Source organism: Ricinus communis, chromosome 4, assembly GCF_019578655.1.
Source record: "Ricinus communis isolate WT05 ecotype wild-type chromosome 4, ASM1957865v1, whole genome shotgun sequence".
NCBI classification, from domain to species: Eukaryota; Viridiplantae; Streptophyta; class Magnoliopsida; order Malpighiales; family Euphorbiaceae; genus Ricinus; species Ricinus communis.
The window spans coordinates 22,757,466-22,774,126 of NC_063259.1; the positions used below are offsets into that span (position 1 = coordinate 22,757,466).

General features: G+C 34.6%; 2 protein-coding genes across 3 annotated transcripts; both read left to right on the forward strand.

Annotated features, from left to right (window-relative positions):
• Positions 1-2,431: 2,431 nt before the first annotated feature.
• LOC8260388 (LEAF RUST 10 DISEASE-RESISTANCE LOCUS RECEPTOR-LIKE PROTEIN KINASE-like 2.4) lies at positions 2,432-5,936 on the forward strand. The gene is made up of 3 exons (XM_025158737.2): positions 2,432-3,492; positions 4,430-4,476; positions 4,672-5,936. The coding sequence occupies exons 1-3, from the start codon at positions 2,699-2,701 to the stop codon at positions 5,814-5,816; spliced, it is 1,986 nt and encodes a 661-aa protein (XP_025014505.2). The 5' UTR covers positions 2,432-2,698; the 3' UTR covers positions 5,817-5,936.
• Positions 5,937-6,822: 886 nt separating this feature from the next.
• LOC8260386 (chaperone protein dnaJ 15) lies at positions 6,823-16,461 on the forward strand. 2 transcript variants are annotated; one of them, XM_048372763.1, is made up of 12 exons: positions 7,217-7,353; positions 8,111-8,316; positions 8,543-8,666; positions 10,673-10,755; positions 10,832-10,943; positions 11,051-11,155; positions 11,287-11,337; positions 14,748-14,837; positions 14,945-15,053; positions 15,137-15,285; positions 15,352-15,405; positions 15,893-16,461. In XM_048372763.1, the coding sequence occupies exons 2-12, from the start codon at positions 8,240-8,242 to the stop codon at positions 16,106-16,108; spliced, it is 1,170 nt and encodes a 389-aa protein (XP_048228720.1). In that variant the 5' UTR covers positions 7,217-7,353; positions 8,111-8,239; the 3' UTR covers positions 16,109-16,461. The 2 variants fall into 2 exon arrangements, with proteins under 2 accessions (XP_048228719.1, XP_048228720.1); XM_048372762.1 differs by lacking the exon at positions 8,111-8,316 and having other exon boundaries at positions 6,823-7,353.
• The last annotated feature ends 200 nt before the right edge of the window (positions 16,462-16,661 follow it).

The following is a 16,661-nucleotide window of genomic DNA, read 5'->3' on the forward strand; positions in this document are numbered from 1 at the left end:
TTCGAAAATTATCCATGTATTTTTATAACCTAGCCACTTTTCATTCATAATTCGCTTTCATATTTGCCATTTTCCATTCATACTCATCTTTCAAATTTGCTATCTTTGTTTCATAATGTGCATGCATTTCAAAAAGTTCATTTTGCATGTTATCCATTTCAGTCTGTCTTATTTTTATTGGCCGAAATTTCGATCCAAATAGTTGTGATGGTGTTACTCCTACACCATATCCTTTCACCCTCTTATATTGATCTTGTCTTAAGAGCTCAATAAACACTTCATCTTTAATAACATTTGCATCATGTTCCTCAAATGTTGATGTACGTTCTGTAACTATATTAGTAGTTGTCTCCTATTAACACAACTATTAAAGGATTCATTAATAATTAGATTCACATATACATTAATATAAGAGAAAAAAATATAACTATACTAAAAATAATAAGAGCCTTTATCTAATTATTATTATATAAAACTTACCATTAGTAGGGGCTATAAAATCACCTACTAATTAACACTAACAATTGATTTCATATCAACTCATAAAATATATAATATATTATAAGTAACTAAATTAACAAATTCCTAAAATACCAAAATAATTACTCCATAATATTTTTGGAATTCTTATCTGTGACAAGAAAAAGATTGAGCCACAATATGTGACCATTAGCAGTAAAAATCACCATGAAAGGACCAAACTTTATATACCAATTCATCATCTTAAACACTTAAAATACTTATTTAGAAAAACAGAAACAAAGGCTTCAACGCATGCATAGAGAGTTCTAATGCTCTAAGAACAAATATAAAAGTCCATTAGCATACTAACAATTCTAATGATTAATTCTCCTTCATAACAGTTAAAAGGAATGATGTAATCATGTACTTGGTGCTGAAGATTTTTGGCAAAGAAAATAGTGAAATGGTAGCAACACAGTAGTGTGAAAGAAGATAACAAGTCTTGAGAGCACAAAAAAAACGTGCATTGAAGAGGGATAAGTGGAAAGTGAAAAATGTAATTATCACTTAAACTTTTAAGAATTTATGATAAACAAGAGAAAAGGATTTAAATTTGCATCCTGATATTAATACTAGATTAATGCCATGAAAGCCATAATAAAATTTATAAAGCTTTGCATATGAGAGTTCATGGATGATTCCATATATCATTTAGAAATTGCAAGGGCCACACGTATCCTCTGTGATTCCATATTTCATATAATTTAATTGAAGATTAAATTAAAATTAGAAATTAAAAAATATTATTATATTCACATATCTAATGTATAATTCTTCAAATTGTCAAAAATAAATGAAAAAAGAATAATATATTGATAATTTATGCGACATGAGGAAAAAGAAAAATTGGGAACTAAAGAAGATTCTTTATTATCGTGATTGAGTTAATGAGTTCTTTTAATAAAGACACCTTTAAATAGAGTCTTTATTATAGTAGAATACTAATACACATAACATAATGAATTGTCAAGTTTGACAACATATTATAGAGAGCGTCATTAATTTAATGACACTTTATAGTTTTCGTCCTTATATTCAATGTATTACTAATCTAGTGACACCTCATATTAGTGTTGCTGAAATTGATGACGCTTCTATTTAAGAGTGTTACCATTTTAATAACACACCAGTAACAATATAAGTATTTTTAATAACATTTTAGTAAAACCATAGGTACTTTTATATAAATAATGACGTTATAGTAAATATCATCGTTAAATTGATAATTATATTGACACTTACTCATATGTATTGCTAATGTTTGTAATTGACAGACGCTTTTTAGCAAGTGTTGTTAATTTCTAATTTTTGGCGATATTATTTAAAAGCGTTGTTAAATTATCGTCATAATATACCCCTCTTGTTGTATTAATAAAAAATAGTAAGAGCACTATAGCAATATTTATTTTTTATATATTTTATTTAAATATCAATATATATTTTTTAATTTAAATAATTTAATATAAAAAATTAGTTTTTTTTATTTTTCATTCTATCCACTCTTTTTTTTAGGGAGTGTTTAACTTATTCTCTCATTTTTATTAAATAAAGAGCTAATTTGAGTTAAATATGTAAAGATTTAAATTAAAATATCAAAAATTTAAAAAAGTGTTAAATTGAATCTAAGCAACAAGATTAGGGAGACTTTATTCCAAAACAGTAGTTATGGTTCATCTCTGCCAACCTTCTCCGTCATCGCGGTTGTCTTCTCCAACACAAGAGGGGGCAAGGGATATGAGATTAAACCCACTAGAAAAGCACGAGACCCTGTGATCTGTCGATCCTAGAGCCATAATGTATGGAATTTTCCTTCTCCCTTTGATTGTTTTCTTACTCATAAGAAGGGATCGAAAAGATTATGGCAGATTAAAAGCCCAGTTTACAGAAGCTTAAGGCTTCGAAAAAGCCAACACAATCAAAGCCCAATTGACTAGGTAGATTTCCTGACCAGAAAAAAAGGACCAAGTAAATTTAGCTTCTTACCGACTAAGACTAAGTAAAACTTCTCCACAAACAGCACTCCTGTAGGAAGGTTGACTTACGGTAAGTGACCCAACAAATCGGGAAAAAAAGGGGAAATGAAAAAGGCCAAATACAAGACGATTTTTTGTTTTTTTTTTGTTTAAACACAAACAGGGAATTACAATATCCACTCAAAATCATCAAGGCCAATTAAATGTTGAGCAAACCGGCTCCAGTTTCTTCTGTCCTCTCTTCATTCATAATAACACTATCATTGATCATCTCAACTACCTTCCCTACCCATATCAAATCACAGAACAGTACCTCAGACTACGACCTCTGCACGCCGTTCAAGTGCGGCAACATCACTTTCTCCTTCCCTTTTTCTTCTCTCACATTCGGTTCAGGGCCCAAAACCTGCGGCCTTCCTAGCTACCAAATCACATGCGATGACCTTTCTTCAGGTATCATTCTCTCCGGTAGGTTTTTCCAAGTTAAAGACCTATACTTGTCGGATCGCTTGATCACTGCTGTTGACATTCAACTTATCAAAGACTTGACTGCTGGTTCCTGCTCTTCTTTGCGGAACTTTACAGTTTCTAGTACCTATAATCCTTCTCTCAGCCTCAGTCTTCCTCCTGGGACCCTTAACTTCACTTTACTTATGTGTCCAGCCGAGCTAGAGCTTTCCAAAGATTTCCTTGAGAAGGGTAGCTATAGTTTTACTTGTATGGAAGGGGATAAACTTTATGTATGGGATCCCCCCAGTCAGCTGAAACTCAGCCCTTTGTTAGCACCAAGCGAATGTAGTGTCGTGACGGTTCCTAGCAATAGTTTCTTGAATATAAGTAATGGTACTTCTGATGATCATCGGATTCAACTGGCTCATATATTGGTCGATGGGTTCGCTTTGACTTGGCCTGATTTTAAAGAGTGCACCAACTGTAGTTCAGTAGGGGGACGATGTGGATTTGACGGGAGCTTGGGCAGAATTGTTTGCTTTCACAAGTAAGTTCCTCGATTCCTCGCCATGATGCTAATATCTGCGAAGACTTTTCTTTTTCCAATTATGTGGCATATATGAATTGGTATATACAGTAACAAGACAGTAATTTAATTGTATAATATTTAAGCATTCTATTTATCAATAGTATAGGTGGATACAACTTAAAAAAGATAAATATGTTTTATAGAATAAATTTCTTTTATTTAAGCGTGTACAATGAGATTTTTTTAAATGTATACAACTTATATTATAAATAGTATGAAATGTCAATGTCTAGCTATTTACACGAGTCAACAGACCAACACAAAGAACAGATCAACCAACTAACAATGACTAGAATAAAACCCCAACATTAATAAAAGAAATGACGAAACGCAAATTTACAATCTTTCATTTGCCAAGACCAGAAAAGTCTTGGCACTTATTGATTTCTATTACTTAAATCTTATATTCATGTTTCATTTACCTCTAGAAGAACAATGACTTGGAAACGAACAAAAAAAATTAATGATATTATATAATGAAATATTGAATCCATATTGATGATTATGACAAATTCCATATGAATCTTATCAGCAATCGACACAGAAGTAAGGGTATTATTTCTGATTCTGTCAAGTACCAATTTAGAAGAATCAGTAGGCTTAAATTTTTAAATTAATTAGAAAAAGCTTTTACCATTTCATTTATATAGTGTTCGATAATGGTTATCAATTTTAATTTCTTACTTCATTTATATAATTGACGACCATCTAATATTGGACTAATTCAACAATGGGATTCAAGATTGGTAGTCTAGAGAGCTTGACCGTTTTAAATTATCGGCTAATATTTTTCTTTTTAAAATAGTCATAATAGGTGGATCGAGTTGCAGAATTCATATCCAGGTAAGACTTTACTTTAAATCAATTAATCATCATAACTTGTATAATCATGCAGGCCGGGAAGCTCAAAGAAGAATCCAAAAAAACGGGAACTTATCATAGGTATGTGACAATGTTAAATTTGATTGATCATTAATTTGTTACTGGGAGAAACACTCAAGCTTCTTATTTAATTATGAGAACTCAAGAAAGAAAATTGGAAACTGATAGATGCATTTCTGTAGCAGCTAACAACGATATCAAACTTGTAACTTTAGTTAAATCTCTTATACTCGTGTTGCTTATTAATATGTATAGGTATTGCAACTGGAAGTTGTTTTACTTTGCTTCTTGTAGTCCTTCTAGTCTTAAAAGGACGAGTGCCGGCCTTGAAGAGGAAGAAGAACCAAAACACTGAAAATAGGAAAAATGTTGAGCAATTTGTTAAAACTTATCAATCAGCCTTGCTAAGCAATTATTCATACAGAGATATAAGGAAGATGACGAATGGATTCAGGGAAAAACTAGGTGAAGGAGGCTATGGAAATGTCTACAAGGGAAGACTATCTGATGGTCGCCTAGTTGCAATCAAACTACTAGAGAAGTTGAGCAGCAATGGTCGCGATTTTGTGAATGAAGTTGCCACCATCGGTACGATACATCATTTTAATGTTATAAGATTATTAGGGTTCAGCTGGAATGGTTCAAAACAAGCTCTGATATATGAATATATGCCTAATGGATCGCTAGCCGACTTATTATCTAATGGGGAGTTTAGCTTATCCTTAAGACTATCAAGGATGCTTGAAATTGCTATAGGAATTGCTCACGGAATAGAGTATTTACACAATGGTTGTGAGTCGCGAATCTTGCATCTAGACATAAAGCCGCAAAATGTGTTGCTAGATCAAAATTTGAATCCAAAAATCTCTGATTTTGGATTGGCAAAAATATACTCTCGGAATAGAAGTGTAGTGACAATGACGGATGCAAGAGGAACAATTGGTTATATTGCTCCTGAGATTTTCATGAGAAACCTAGGAAATCCGTCGCATAAATCTGATGTCTATAGCTACGGGATGTTGCTCTTAGAAATGATAGGGGGAAGGAAACAGGTTGAACGTAACATATTAAGCACTTCAAGTGAAGCATATTTTCCGGATTGGATATACGATAAATTAATTGAAGAAAAGAATATAGAGATTGCAGATTCTATCGCAGAAGAGGACGATGATATATCAAGGAAGATGATTACAGTAGGTCTATGGTGCATTCAAATAAATCCTAAAGATCGTCCTTCAAGGACAGGAGTGTTGGAAATGTTATCGGGAAATGTAGATGCAATTGAAATTCCTCCAAAACCTGTCTTTCTTTCTCCCCCTTGTACGCAACATGAGATTATTATAGAAAAAGATACTAGTTCCTTGCCTCTCAATTCAGACAGTCATGACACACAAAATTAAAAAAGAAAATGTAAGCTGAAAAATACTTTTTGCAAAGAAGAGGAAATGCTAGAAGATAAACATTTTGGAAAAATTGTAAAAGTTGATGTATTTTATTGTATTATTATTATTTTCCTGAAACGTGGTGTATTTATTCTGTTCAGGAATAAGGTGAAGCACAGTGAATACACAATTCATATTCACTACGTTCCAGCTAATTCTTTGTTGCCTAGTGGCCTGGCCAACTAATGCACTCAGAAAAATATCATACGAGCAACTTTGCTCATCATCATTTTCTATATGCATAACCAAAGTTGTAATATGACATCATAAAAAAAATTAAAAAAAATCCTGATAATTTGGTTCTCCCTCCCCAAATAACTTTTCTTTTAACTAGTTCACAATGACTGGGCGTAAAAGACACGTAAGCAATGAATCGGGTTGAAAGTAAAAGTCGCCTCTTGAAACCAATTCATATTTTAATTTAATAAAAGAAATTTAAATTCTTGGACCTCTATCTATATAAAAAACCAAATCGGGTAATTAATTATTCTTTGCCGAACAGCGCTCGCCCTTAAGAAAAGAAAAAAAGAAAAACTAAGCTGCGGTCAAGAGGAGCACTTGAGGATACGTATTTGGTATAAAAAGTTTATTTATCCCCTAGCCACCATCGATGGAGACTTCTTGCAGAAGAAGAAAATTTCAAAATTCTACCTCTGAAACACATTACTAGCAATTTGCAGGTACAGCCAATATAATATTATTCTATACTTTAAATTGAAACGGTCCAGAATATCATTAAAATAATAATAACAAGTTTCTAAACATAACCCTATTTCTAATTTTAAAATTTATTAATTTGTTACTAATTGAATAACGTGTGGTAAAAGAGGTCAAATATTAATTTGAAATCACCCTTTTTATGCGATTAATTAATCTTCTTCTCCTTTAAGAAAACGCTGAATTGTTTTTCATTATTTTTATTACCTACGTGACCACACAAAAGAGGTAAAAGAGGAAAACGAAGAAGAAGAAGAAAAAAGAGAGAGACCTCACGTCACACATCTCGCACTCGCATTTCCCAAATTTCTAAGTTTCAAAAATATTAGGCAATGTTATAAACAGATCGTGTGATTTCAATTTGTTATTATTATTTGAAATTTCAATTCACCTTTTTGTTTTCCCGAGGATACAAAAGAAGGATCCAATAAAAAGAAAATTTTGTTTTTATTAGAATCCATATATTATCATAGCTTTGCTGATTCGAGGTCGAGAAACAGCTCTGGAGCTGTAACGGAAACGACGGCGTTTTGAACACACACACACACACACAGAGAGAGAGAGAGAGAGAGAGAGAGAGAGAGAGAGAGAGAGAGAGAGAGAGGAGGTTAGGATAGGGGTTAGGATTAGGGTTGGGGATGGGGTCGAAGAAGGCGGAAAGTACATCGGCAGCAGCGGCAGCTCCAATAATTCGAAGAGATCCTTATGAGGTGTTATCCGTTTCGAGAGATTCTACAGATCAGGAGATTAAAACTGCTTATAGAAAATTAGCTCTCAAGTAAGTTTCATTTTCCATTGCTACAAGTGCTGTTTTTTTTTTCTTCTTGAATTCTATTTTTGCGCGTGCATTACATGCAAATTCTATTTTTTGATTGATTAGATTTCCACAATTTGTGCAATTAAGCTTAGTTGCTAGCTCGATTATAGCTCAATGAGGAAGATAGGTCATCCAAATTTTACCTAGATGTATTGTTCTGCTTATCCATATGGTTTTATAATTTTAAAGCAGGATCGAGAGTAGCTGGAATTGCTTTTTAAGCAGGTCAATAACTCGAATAGCATAAGAACTAGATTCAGTTTTTCTTTTTAATGATTATTTAGTCCTACATAGCAAATTTATATGTCCCACCATGTTCTTTGCATAATTTTGCTTAGTCGTTCACAATGGCTTCAGCAATAGCAGTAATCAATGTGGCTAATAGCGGAAATCTGAATCATTGAGTTCAATGAAATCTTTAATAATGCTCTTGTACAACATAAAGAAAGGGCAGAGAAGGGAAGATTTAGGAGGAAGGGAATAGAGGAAGAAATTAAAGGATTTTTGTTCTTCTCTTTCTAACTATGGGGTGCAAATAAAGCAGAAGTTGTGAGGGAAATGTTTGATTAAAATTTGAATTGCTGCCTATCTACCTCACCCTTGGATGGAAAGATTGCTAGATTTTAAAGGATGGCCTCTGTGAAAGCCAATTCTCATGAACTTTCTGTTCTATCACATGAACCAAGTGACTTAAGGCACCTTCCCTTTTTTGCTCCAGTCTGAGTGTGAAGCTGTTTTTGGCATATGGAGTTTGGCTTAGAAATTGAAGTTCTACAGAATTGGAGGTCATTGAGGACATAATTTCTCCAATCAAATTCTGAATTGTACAGGCACGCTGCTTCAACTAATGTTATCATTTGAGTTCAGTCTCTCGTACCATCAGCTGGCTGATGGCTTCATCTTAACTTTTTTGCTGTATCCAAGGTGATGGATACATCGAATTGATCTATTTTTGTAGAATTCTTTCTCGGTGAATGTAAATCATTTAAGACAAATTGTTCATTGTTATTTTGTGAAGTATTTTTCATGTCCATTGTATAGCATCCTTTCATTTTTTGGTGAGGTAGTCTCGTGTTCTATGGCAATGTTTGCTGATATTACTTTGTATGGTAATATTTTAAACCAAATAGTCAATATAAATCATTGACAGGTATCATCCAGACAAAAATGCCAGCAACCCTGAAGCCTCTGAGCATTTCAAGGAGGTTGCGTATTCCTACAGCATCTTATCTGACCCGGAAAAGAGAAGGCAGTATGATAGTGCGGGGTTTGAGGTGCTCTTCCTAGCCTCTTTTTCCCTCTTTCTTCATTGTTCTGTTTCTTCTCTCTCACATTTATCATATTATCTATGCTGTTGTGGGAAGTTCCTTTGACATGAAACTTTTCCAAGTAAGAAGAAACAATGATGATAATCACATGCCTGGGGTGGAGAAATCCCATAAATCATCACGGCTGTTGTACTTAACGATCTGAAAGTTGCACCTAGAATCCTTATCCAGTGTCAACATGATGCTTTTTGCTTAATATTATTCTCATTTACATCTTCATATATGAAGCAAATGATAACATTCTTTTATCTGAGGTTATTCACTAGCATTGTTGGACCGTTGCCCTTCCATTTGGGCCAACCAATGTTTAAATGGTAATTGAGAAGTAGAGTGCGGATGTAATCTGATGACTTGTGCACTTGCATGTTCAATACTGAGTTGCCTCCCCTTCCTTTCTCCCTCCCTCCCTCACTATCCTCCTCCTCTCTCTCTCTCTCTCTCTCTCTGTTTAAGCACACAGATGCGACGGTGGTGTGTTAAAGCTTGAACATTTAGGAATTTGAGGTTGTGAACATATGAATGGGTATTGCACTTGCATGTTATTAAGGATGAATAAGTTAGGATTAGGGGCTAAACAAGGGTTGAATTTATATCTATTTAGTTCTAGGTTCTTTAAAGGTAGGGAATGCTCGAAGTTTAGGATTAGTGTTAAAGGGTAATTGATAGGGTAATGCCTCTGAAAATAAGGTAGGAAGTTTGCTTTGATGGAACCATAGGCTGAGTTTAATGTCATACTATTGCTGCAAAAGCAAATATTTTGGACTCTTAATAGTAGCGCATTTTGTCTGGGTGAGGAAGAGTCATTACTAAGTTTCAAAGTGAACGACTGTGCATAAAAGCATTAAAAATAGAGTGATTGTTAGTTCTGGTTTTAGGATATGAGAGGGATAAAAGTGTGCAAGAAAAAAATTGAAGAGAGCTATGTGATTATGTACTTGTTAGATGCAATGAACCTACTAGTGCTTTTGTAGTGGGAAAGGCACAAGCAATTAATGAGATTTAGGGTCAGAGTCTGAAGTAGAGCTGATTAGAGTAAGTACAGCAATTGTTGGCTGTTGAGAGTAGTATTGTAAATATTGCCCAAGATAAAGAGGAACAAAAACATTGGCACAGAGTTCTCCCAAACCAAATTAATCCCAGTTTAACTTGCATAAAAAATTATAATTACTACTTTCTCTTGGTCAAGAAGGACTATGGCTCTCCTATATAGTAAGATCCCCTCACTCACTAAATAAGAAGCAAATAAATTCCTACATAGAACAATTCTAATTAAATCAAAAGTTCCTAATTGTTCTATATCTATATAGGAAGTTACATAATGTTCCTACAAAAGCTTACCAGAAAAATAGACTTATAAAATTGAGAATTATATGAAAATAACTTCTAACTTGTTTTTATTGGACTGCATTCTAACCTTGTCTTATCGTACTAGGATTATGGAATGAATTGGCAGAAGAATTAATAAGTCTCTGTCACTGATATTGCAAGTTAGAAACCCTATGAATTTTATGTGGTGCAATGCAATGCAATGAATATAAATAGCAACAGAGAGAAAAACGCAAAAAACAAATGAATGAGTAAACGCTGACCCTAAGATATGTCCTACACAGGTATCTTTGAAATGTTCTTTATGTCATATGTGGGGTCTCATTCTTTGTGTATGCATACTATTAGTGAGGAATGGCATGGTATTCATGTGCTTCATCTTATTTATGTGTGCTAGGGCATGCATTATGTCAGTACTATGAACTTTAAAGATAAACCTTTCATTTCTTTTCACTGCATAGTTTTACTTGTTAATTGTGCGTGGAGTTAACAACTTGACATTTCATCTGAGTGTCATTGCTTTATTAGTTCTTATTATCACTTCTCTTCTTTCTTGATGTTTGTGCAAAATTTATTTTCTTTACTAAACATCCTAATTGGTTGGAAGTCAAATTTTAACTTGACAGGCTCTTGATGCTGAAAGCATGGATATGGAAATTGACTTATCTAATCTGGGAACTGTCAATACTGTATTTGCTGCATTATTCAGGTGAGCTCATTTTCGAAGCATTTGGAGCTTGTATTTTGAGTTAGCAATTTTAAGCCTCTTATTCCATTGTTAACAGTAAGCTTGGTGTCCCTATCAAAACTACAATTTCTGCTAATGTTCTTGAAGATGCTCTTAACGGAACTGTCACAGTCAGACCCCTTCCTATTGGAACAGCAGTTAGTGGGAAGGTGCTTAGTGTTTATTATTGATACACTTGTTCCGTTGCTTCTCTCTCTCTCTCTCTCTCTCTCTCTCATCTATGTATGCTTCTTACTTATTCTTTGTTTCATTGCAGGTGGACAAGCAATCTGCCCATTTCTTTGGCGTAACGATAAATGAGCAACAAGCTGAGTCAGGACTTGTTGTGAGAGTAACTTCAACTGCACAAAGCAAGTTTAAGGTTACATAAGTTACAATGTTAATGAGGAATTTGTTAACACCCCCAGTTCTATCCCTCTATTTGTTTCCGAATTTTCCTTTTTCTCATTTTATACAAAAGCTAAATGTGGTTCTATTTGTTTAATTTTACAGTTACTTTATTTTGAACAAGATGCCAATGGTGGCTATGGTTTGGCGTTACAGGTACCTATTAGTTCTCTTAATGCTTTTTGTTTTTCATTTTAACTTTTTATTATAATTTATTCTAAACCTCAATCCTCCCTACCCCCTTCTCTGTCCCAAAAAAAAAAAGGGAAAAAAGAAATCATAACTTCTCTCCATGATTTCTTTTTCTGTATGTAAACAAGACGTGATACATTAATATGTAAATTGGTGGTATAGAATTTTTTGCATGATCTATTGCCAAATTGTTGCTCAGGTTGCTTTGTGTTAGGATAGTGAAGGTGGTGCTGGAAATTTTTGTTTAATCTGTACTAACTAAAACTAAATGATAAGTAGAGGCTGCTGAAAATTTTGTTTTAATCTGCACTAACTAAACTAAATGATAAGTAGAGACTATGCCATTATTGTTGATTCAGATTATTAAATGATAAATTTCATCCACCAGAAATCAAATTAATTGTTTGAACAAGAAGACAGTACAAAGTTGTCAACAGGAAACTAGTGATAATGAAGGAAGGAGACAGTCAAGAGTTGGTTTGTTAAAAGAAAAGGGAACAGATTATGCAGATTGCAAAAGATAATTAATTAAGAAAATAAAAAAATAAAGAGCAGTGCAAGAAGGAATGAGGATGATACACAGAAGCGGAGGGAGGATATCAGATTACCTAGGACAAAGACTGACTGACATGTTTTTCCTCATCAAGTCGCTAGGGAGAGTGACTTGGTATGATGCAGTCAGGGAAATAATTCAATTGATTTTCCTTTAGTTAATATTCATGTGGTCGATCTCGCAGATAGCAAAAGATAATTAATTAAGCAAATACAAAAATAAAGAGCAGTGAAGGAGGGAATGAGGATGATACACAGAAGCGGAGGGAGGATATCAGATTACCTAGGACAAAAACTGACTGACATGTTTTTCCTCATCAAGTCACTAGGGAGAATGACTTGGTTATGATGCAGTCAGGGCATTAATTCAATTAATTTTTCTTTAGTTAATATTCATGTGGTCGATCTCTTTTTATCAACACATTTAGTGCTCCAGACATAAAATAAGCACATCAAATGGCCTGATAAATTTAATTAGTGAACTCTTAAAAGGAAAAAGAAGTCCATTAGGGCTAAGGCCCCTGAAGCATTTGCCTTGGAGCTCACATTTGGATTTGTGCTTGAGGGATGGAATCTTGCTTTTTCACTGCCATTGACATAAACCCAAGTCAGGCGCAACAATTTGGATGCATGTCAAATTTACTTTGCTAGTCATGCTACGTTTGCGTAAATTGTTTATATTTATTTGAGTTTCTATCCATAATTTCGTAACAAGGTTAATTCATAAATTGTTAACTTTGCTCTGGGCCTCATTGCGCCTCGCAGGCTTGGCACAATGTCCCAAGGTCAGATGAGGAGCTGTTGCTCCTACACTTTATTTTATTTATCTTATTAGATGCAGATTGGACACTTGAAATGGATATGAGTGCTTGTATATGGTTCTACTTGTATGTGACATGGTTGTCTACATCCTTATTCCTTTCTGTTTTGTGGAGCTTTGTGGCAGTGATATGTGGATCTAGATCCATCAATTTTAAATGGTATTATTGATGCTCATGGAGTCTTTGGGTAATACAAAACTTAATTTTGTGGCTTTAATATTGGGTATTGATAATATTCATTGATGGTGATTCCCTCATTAATATTTGGAGCCACGTGAAGGACAGTAATTAGAGTTGATACCGGCTTGACTTTGACTTTGCATTGACGGAAGTAGCTCTTAATCTCTATCAACTCCCTAATTTAGAAATACAGAAAACAAGGATCAGGAATGAATTTGTCAGTACGCTTTAAAGTGAAAGAATTGGAAACTCATTTAATAGGTTGTTTGATTCCTCAACAACTCTTGTTTTAGGTCATTCATTTATGTCTTATCCCTCTGACATATCAGTGCAACTTAAGGAGGAATATGACAATGGATTGTGTTTCCTTATGCAATGATGAAGTTGGTTTCTTTGTTAGAAAGGTATTGTACTTTTGTTTGAGATGAGCTCCACAATATTTCCGGAGCCTGTTCTGTAAAAAATTGAGGAATATGAGGCTTGATTATATATTCCCTAGGTTTGATGATGAATTAAATTGCTTTTGTAGGGAAGGTAGTGTACCTTATATTCGAGATGATCTGCATCAGATGAGTTGAGTTAGGCTTCAAAATTTTTAATGATTTCTTTTATTGGGTGATTCAACTGTGTAGTTATGATTGTGTTGCTACTGACTAGCCTGTAATGAGCATTTAGTTTAGATGGGAAGTCTTTCTGTTGAGACTTCTGATGCTTTTTCAGATATGGAAGTGAACAGCAGTCAACAGTTGTTCCTTCCAAATGGTCGATCTGCATTTTAAACAGCTAACTTCATCAATTATCCCTAGTTGACACCTTCATAATGGTTATGATAGTGAGGGTAGGATAATTTGTAGGAACAATGATGCTTCTTGGCAAAGTTCTGAATTGCTTTTTTCAGATTTGGAAGTTAACAACAGTCAACAGTTGTTCCTTTCAAAAAGTCAGTTTGCATTTTAAACATCTCACTTCGTTGATTATCCCTAGTTGCCACCTTCTTGTGGTTTTGATAGCGGGGGGAGGATAATGTGTAGGAAGGACAATAGAGGTCAATGAGTGATATGGATGTTGGAATTTTCCCATGTTGAAGGTGGAATTGGACAAAGTCCGCATGCTTATTGGCAAAGTTCCTGGAGGAGGCAAAACTAAAAATAAAAAATCTCAAGAGAAAAAATAGACAAAGTTCTGGTTGTCAGTGTGCACAGGATGGCCTGTGGACCTTAGCACTATACTAAAACCTTGAGTGGCTTTTGTATTTGGAGGCTTACTTAAATGCTATCTAATGCTAATATTCTTTTGCATTCCATTCTTCAATTGAATTTTTAAATAACTTGTATTTTTCAAATAATTCTTATGGGAATGTTGTGGAGGTTGCTTCATGATTTCTTTATAAGGTTGTAATGTGTAAATTTTTTCAAACACTAGAGTTTGATTTACTTGATCTTTTCTCACAAAGGTAGTATTTTCTTGTTGTTCTCTTCTCCTTTTTATCATATCTTAGATTTCCCTCTGTGTTCAATCTGATTCTTTGACGGTGGTAATGGCACTTCTATCAACTGTCATTGAACAGCTCTTCAGGATTTATATGAAGTTTCCTTTTACTCTGTTGCATGACCATCATGTGGAAATTATAAATGAGTTTGTTTCTATGATGCGGTTGTATGTCTCGGGCATGCATCTTAATTTTTTTTTTTTATTATGAGCTGCTTAGGTGCTTTAACCATTGGTTACTGGGAAATTTTAATATTATTAATGGTGAACACCTTTTCAAATGACTAATGCCCGCAATGGTGCAATTTTAATACATTTATTTACTCTGCACAGGAAGATAGTGAGAAGACTGGCAAGGTGACGTCTGCAGGGATGTATTTCTTACATTTTCAAGTGTACAGAATGGATTCAACTGTAAATGCTGTAGGGAGTCCTTTCTCATTTCCTTTACCTTTTTGTCCTGGACTTGTTTTGGTGGATTTTTTCTTCGAGCCATGGCTGAAGTAAGCCTTCCCTATGTGGTTGTGCAGTTAGCAATAGCCAAGGATCCTGATGCTGCTTTTTTTAAAAGATTGGAAGGTCTTCAACCTTGTGAGGTTTCAGAACTAAAAGCCGGCACTCATATATTTGCTGTTTATGGTCAGAACTATTTACTTTCTCCTGAATTGTTGTCAGTTTTCTTATGGAATTCCCATTGGGCTGACATTCATTGAAATTGTCAGGTGATAATTTTTTTAAGACTGCTACCTACACAATAGAGGCATTGTGTGCAAAAGCATATGAAGATACCACGGAGAAGCTCAAGGAGATTGAAGCACAAATTTTGCGAAAAAGAAATGAGCTACGTCAATTCGAAACAGAATACAGAAAGGTAAAATTATCTCATATGGTTACTTATATATACACGTTTCTATAACTACACTCTTGATGTTTGTAGGCTTTGGCACGATTTCAAGAAGTAACCAACAGATACAGCCAGGAAAAGCAATCTGTATGTCTCAAAACCTTGATGGCCTATGTTTGGTGTTTACTGTGTTTTTGTGCAATTTTTTCCTAACATGACACAGTTTGATGTCCATGCATATGAATTCTATATACCATAATGTACATTGGAAGAGTTTGTCTGCTCTGAGTTCATTGCATGAGGAGAATGAGATCATCCGCTTGCTGAATGACAATGGCAATGGCAATCTCACTTGTTTTAAGAAGTGAACATTGTATTATAGTAGTATCTATATGCAACCTCATGCCATCTGAAAAATGTGTCAAATGGAGTGATCTGACCTCCACTAACCATTTTTTATTTTTGATTTATCTTTCCCTTGTCTTCCAAGCAATATTCGAGTTTCACAAGCCTAATGACACCAGTACAGAGTTCTGAGGTCATACTAATTCTAGTAGTAACAACACTTCACATGCAGAGTATGAGTTCTTGTTCAGTGTTCGGCTGACTTTATCATTGCTGTTGTCCCACTTAGGTGGACGAGCTGCTGAAGCAGCGGGATAGTATACATGCTTCATTCACTGTAACCAGGACAGTCAGTAATATAAGTAACGGCAGTACAAGCAAAGTTCTCGGTGAGGATTTAAGAGCTGAGAGTCCAGGGGAAGACGGAAGTGATGGAAAGGATAAATCAGCCAAAAAGAAGTGGTTCAACTTGAACCTTAAAGGGTCTGATAAAAAGCTTGGTTGAAAACTGAAAAGTTGTTTAGGTGGTTTTGTATTGCTTGAGAGGTTTGAAGGGGCAGCCAGCATGGCATTAAATTCTTTGGCCACCCAATTTGTTGAATGCAAAAGGTTTTAGTGTATTGTTTATTCTATATTTTTTTCTCACTAGGGTTTTTCTTTTTTCTCTCTTTGAGGTGGTTTTCCTATGGCATGTTACAATATGGTTGGTTCTACAAGGAGTTTCACAGTTTTAAGGTGTATGTATAATTTTAATTCATATTCGTAAATTGCGTTTCTTGTCCTCATAGGTGAGATAGCAACCTGAACATATGTTGTAACTCTCTTTTCTTAATAAAACATTCATTTTGCTTGTTTTCATTTTCTAAGAAATGTTCAGAGCTGGACCTCACTGCGCTGATCCCTTTGTCACGAATATTAGTGTTATTGTTGTCGTCATTACAGTTGATAAAGGAGTGTCTTAGGCTCAACGCCCACGAGGCTCTCGTCCTTGCCCCTTGCTGCTTAGACCCTTTGAGACGGCGACGTCACTCAAGCGTGCACCTTAGAGGAGTTGGTAA

Bases quoted from the DNA above. Each gene is read 5' to 3' on its own strand.
- LOC8260386 (XM_048372762.1), top strand. From the start codon at position 7,214: ATGGGGTCGAAGAAGGCGGAAAGTACATCGGCAGCAGCGGCAGCTCCA. The intron at 7,354-8,542 runs GTAAGTTTCATT...AATCATTGACAG, and splicing joins TATAGAAAATTAGCTCTCAA to GTATCATCCAGACAAAAATG. The intron at 10,756-10,831 runs GTGAGCTCATTT...CATTGTTAACAG, and splicing joins GTATTTGCTGCATTATTCAG to TAAGCTTGGTGTCCCTATCA.
- LOC8260388 (XM_025158737.2), top strand. From the start codon at position 2,699: ATGTTGAGCAAACCGGCTCCAGTTTCTTCTGTCCTCTCTTCATTCATA. The intron at 3,493-4,429 runs GTAAGTTCCTCG...ATAATCATGCAG, and splicing joins AGAATTGTTTGCTTTCACAA to GCCGGGAAGCTCAAAGAAGA. The intron at 4,477-4,671 runs GTATGTGACAAT...TAATATGTATAG, and splicing joins AAAACGGGAACTTATCATAG to GTATTGCAACTGGAAGTTGT.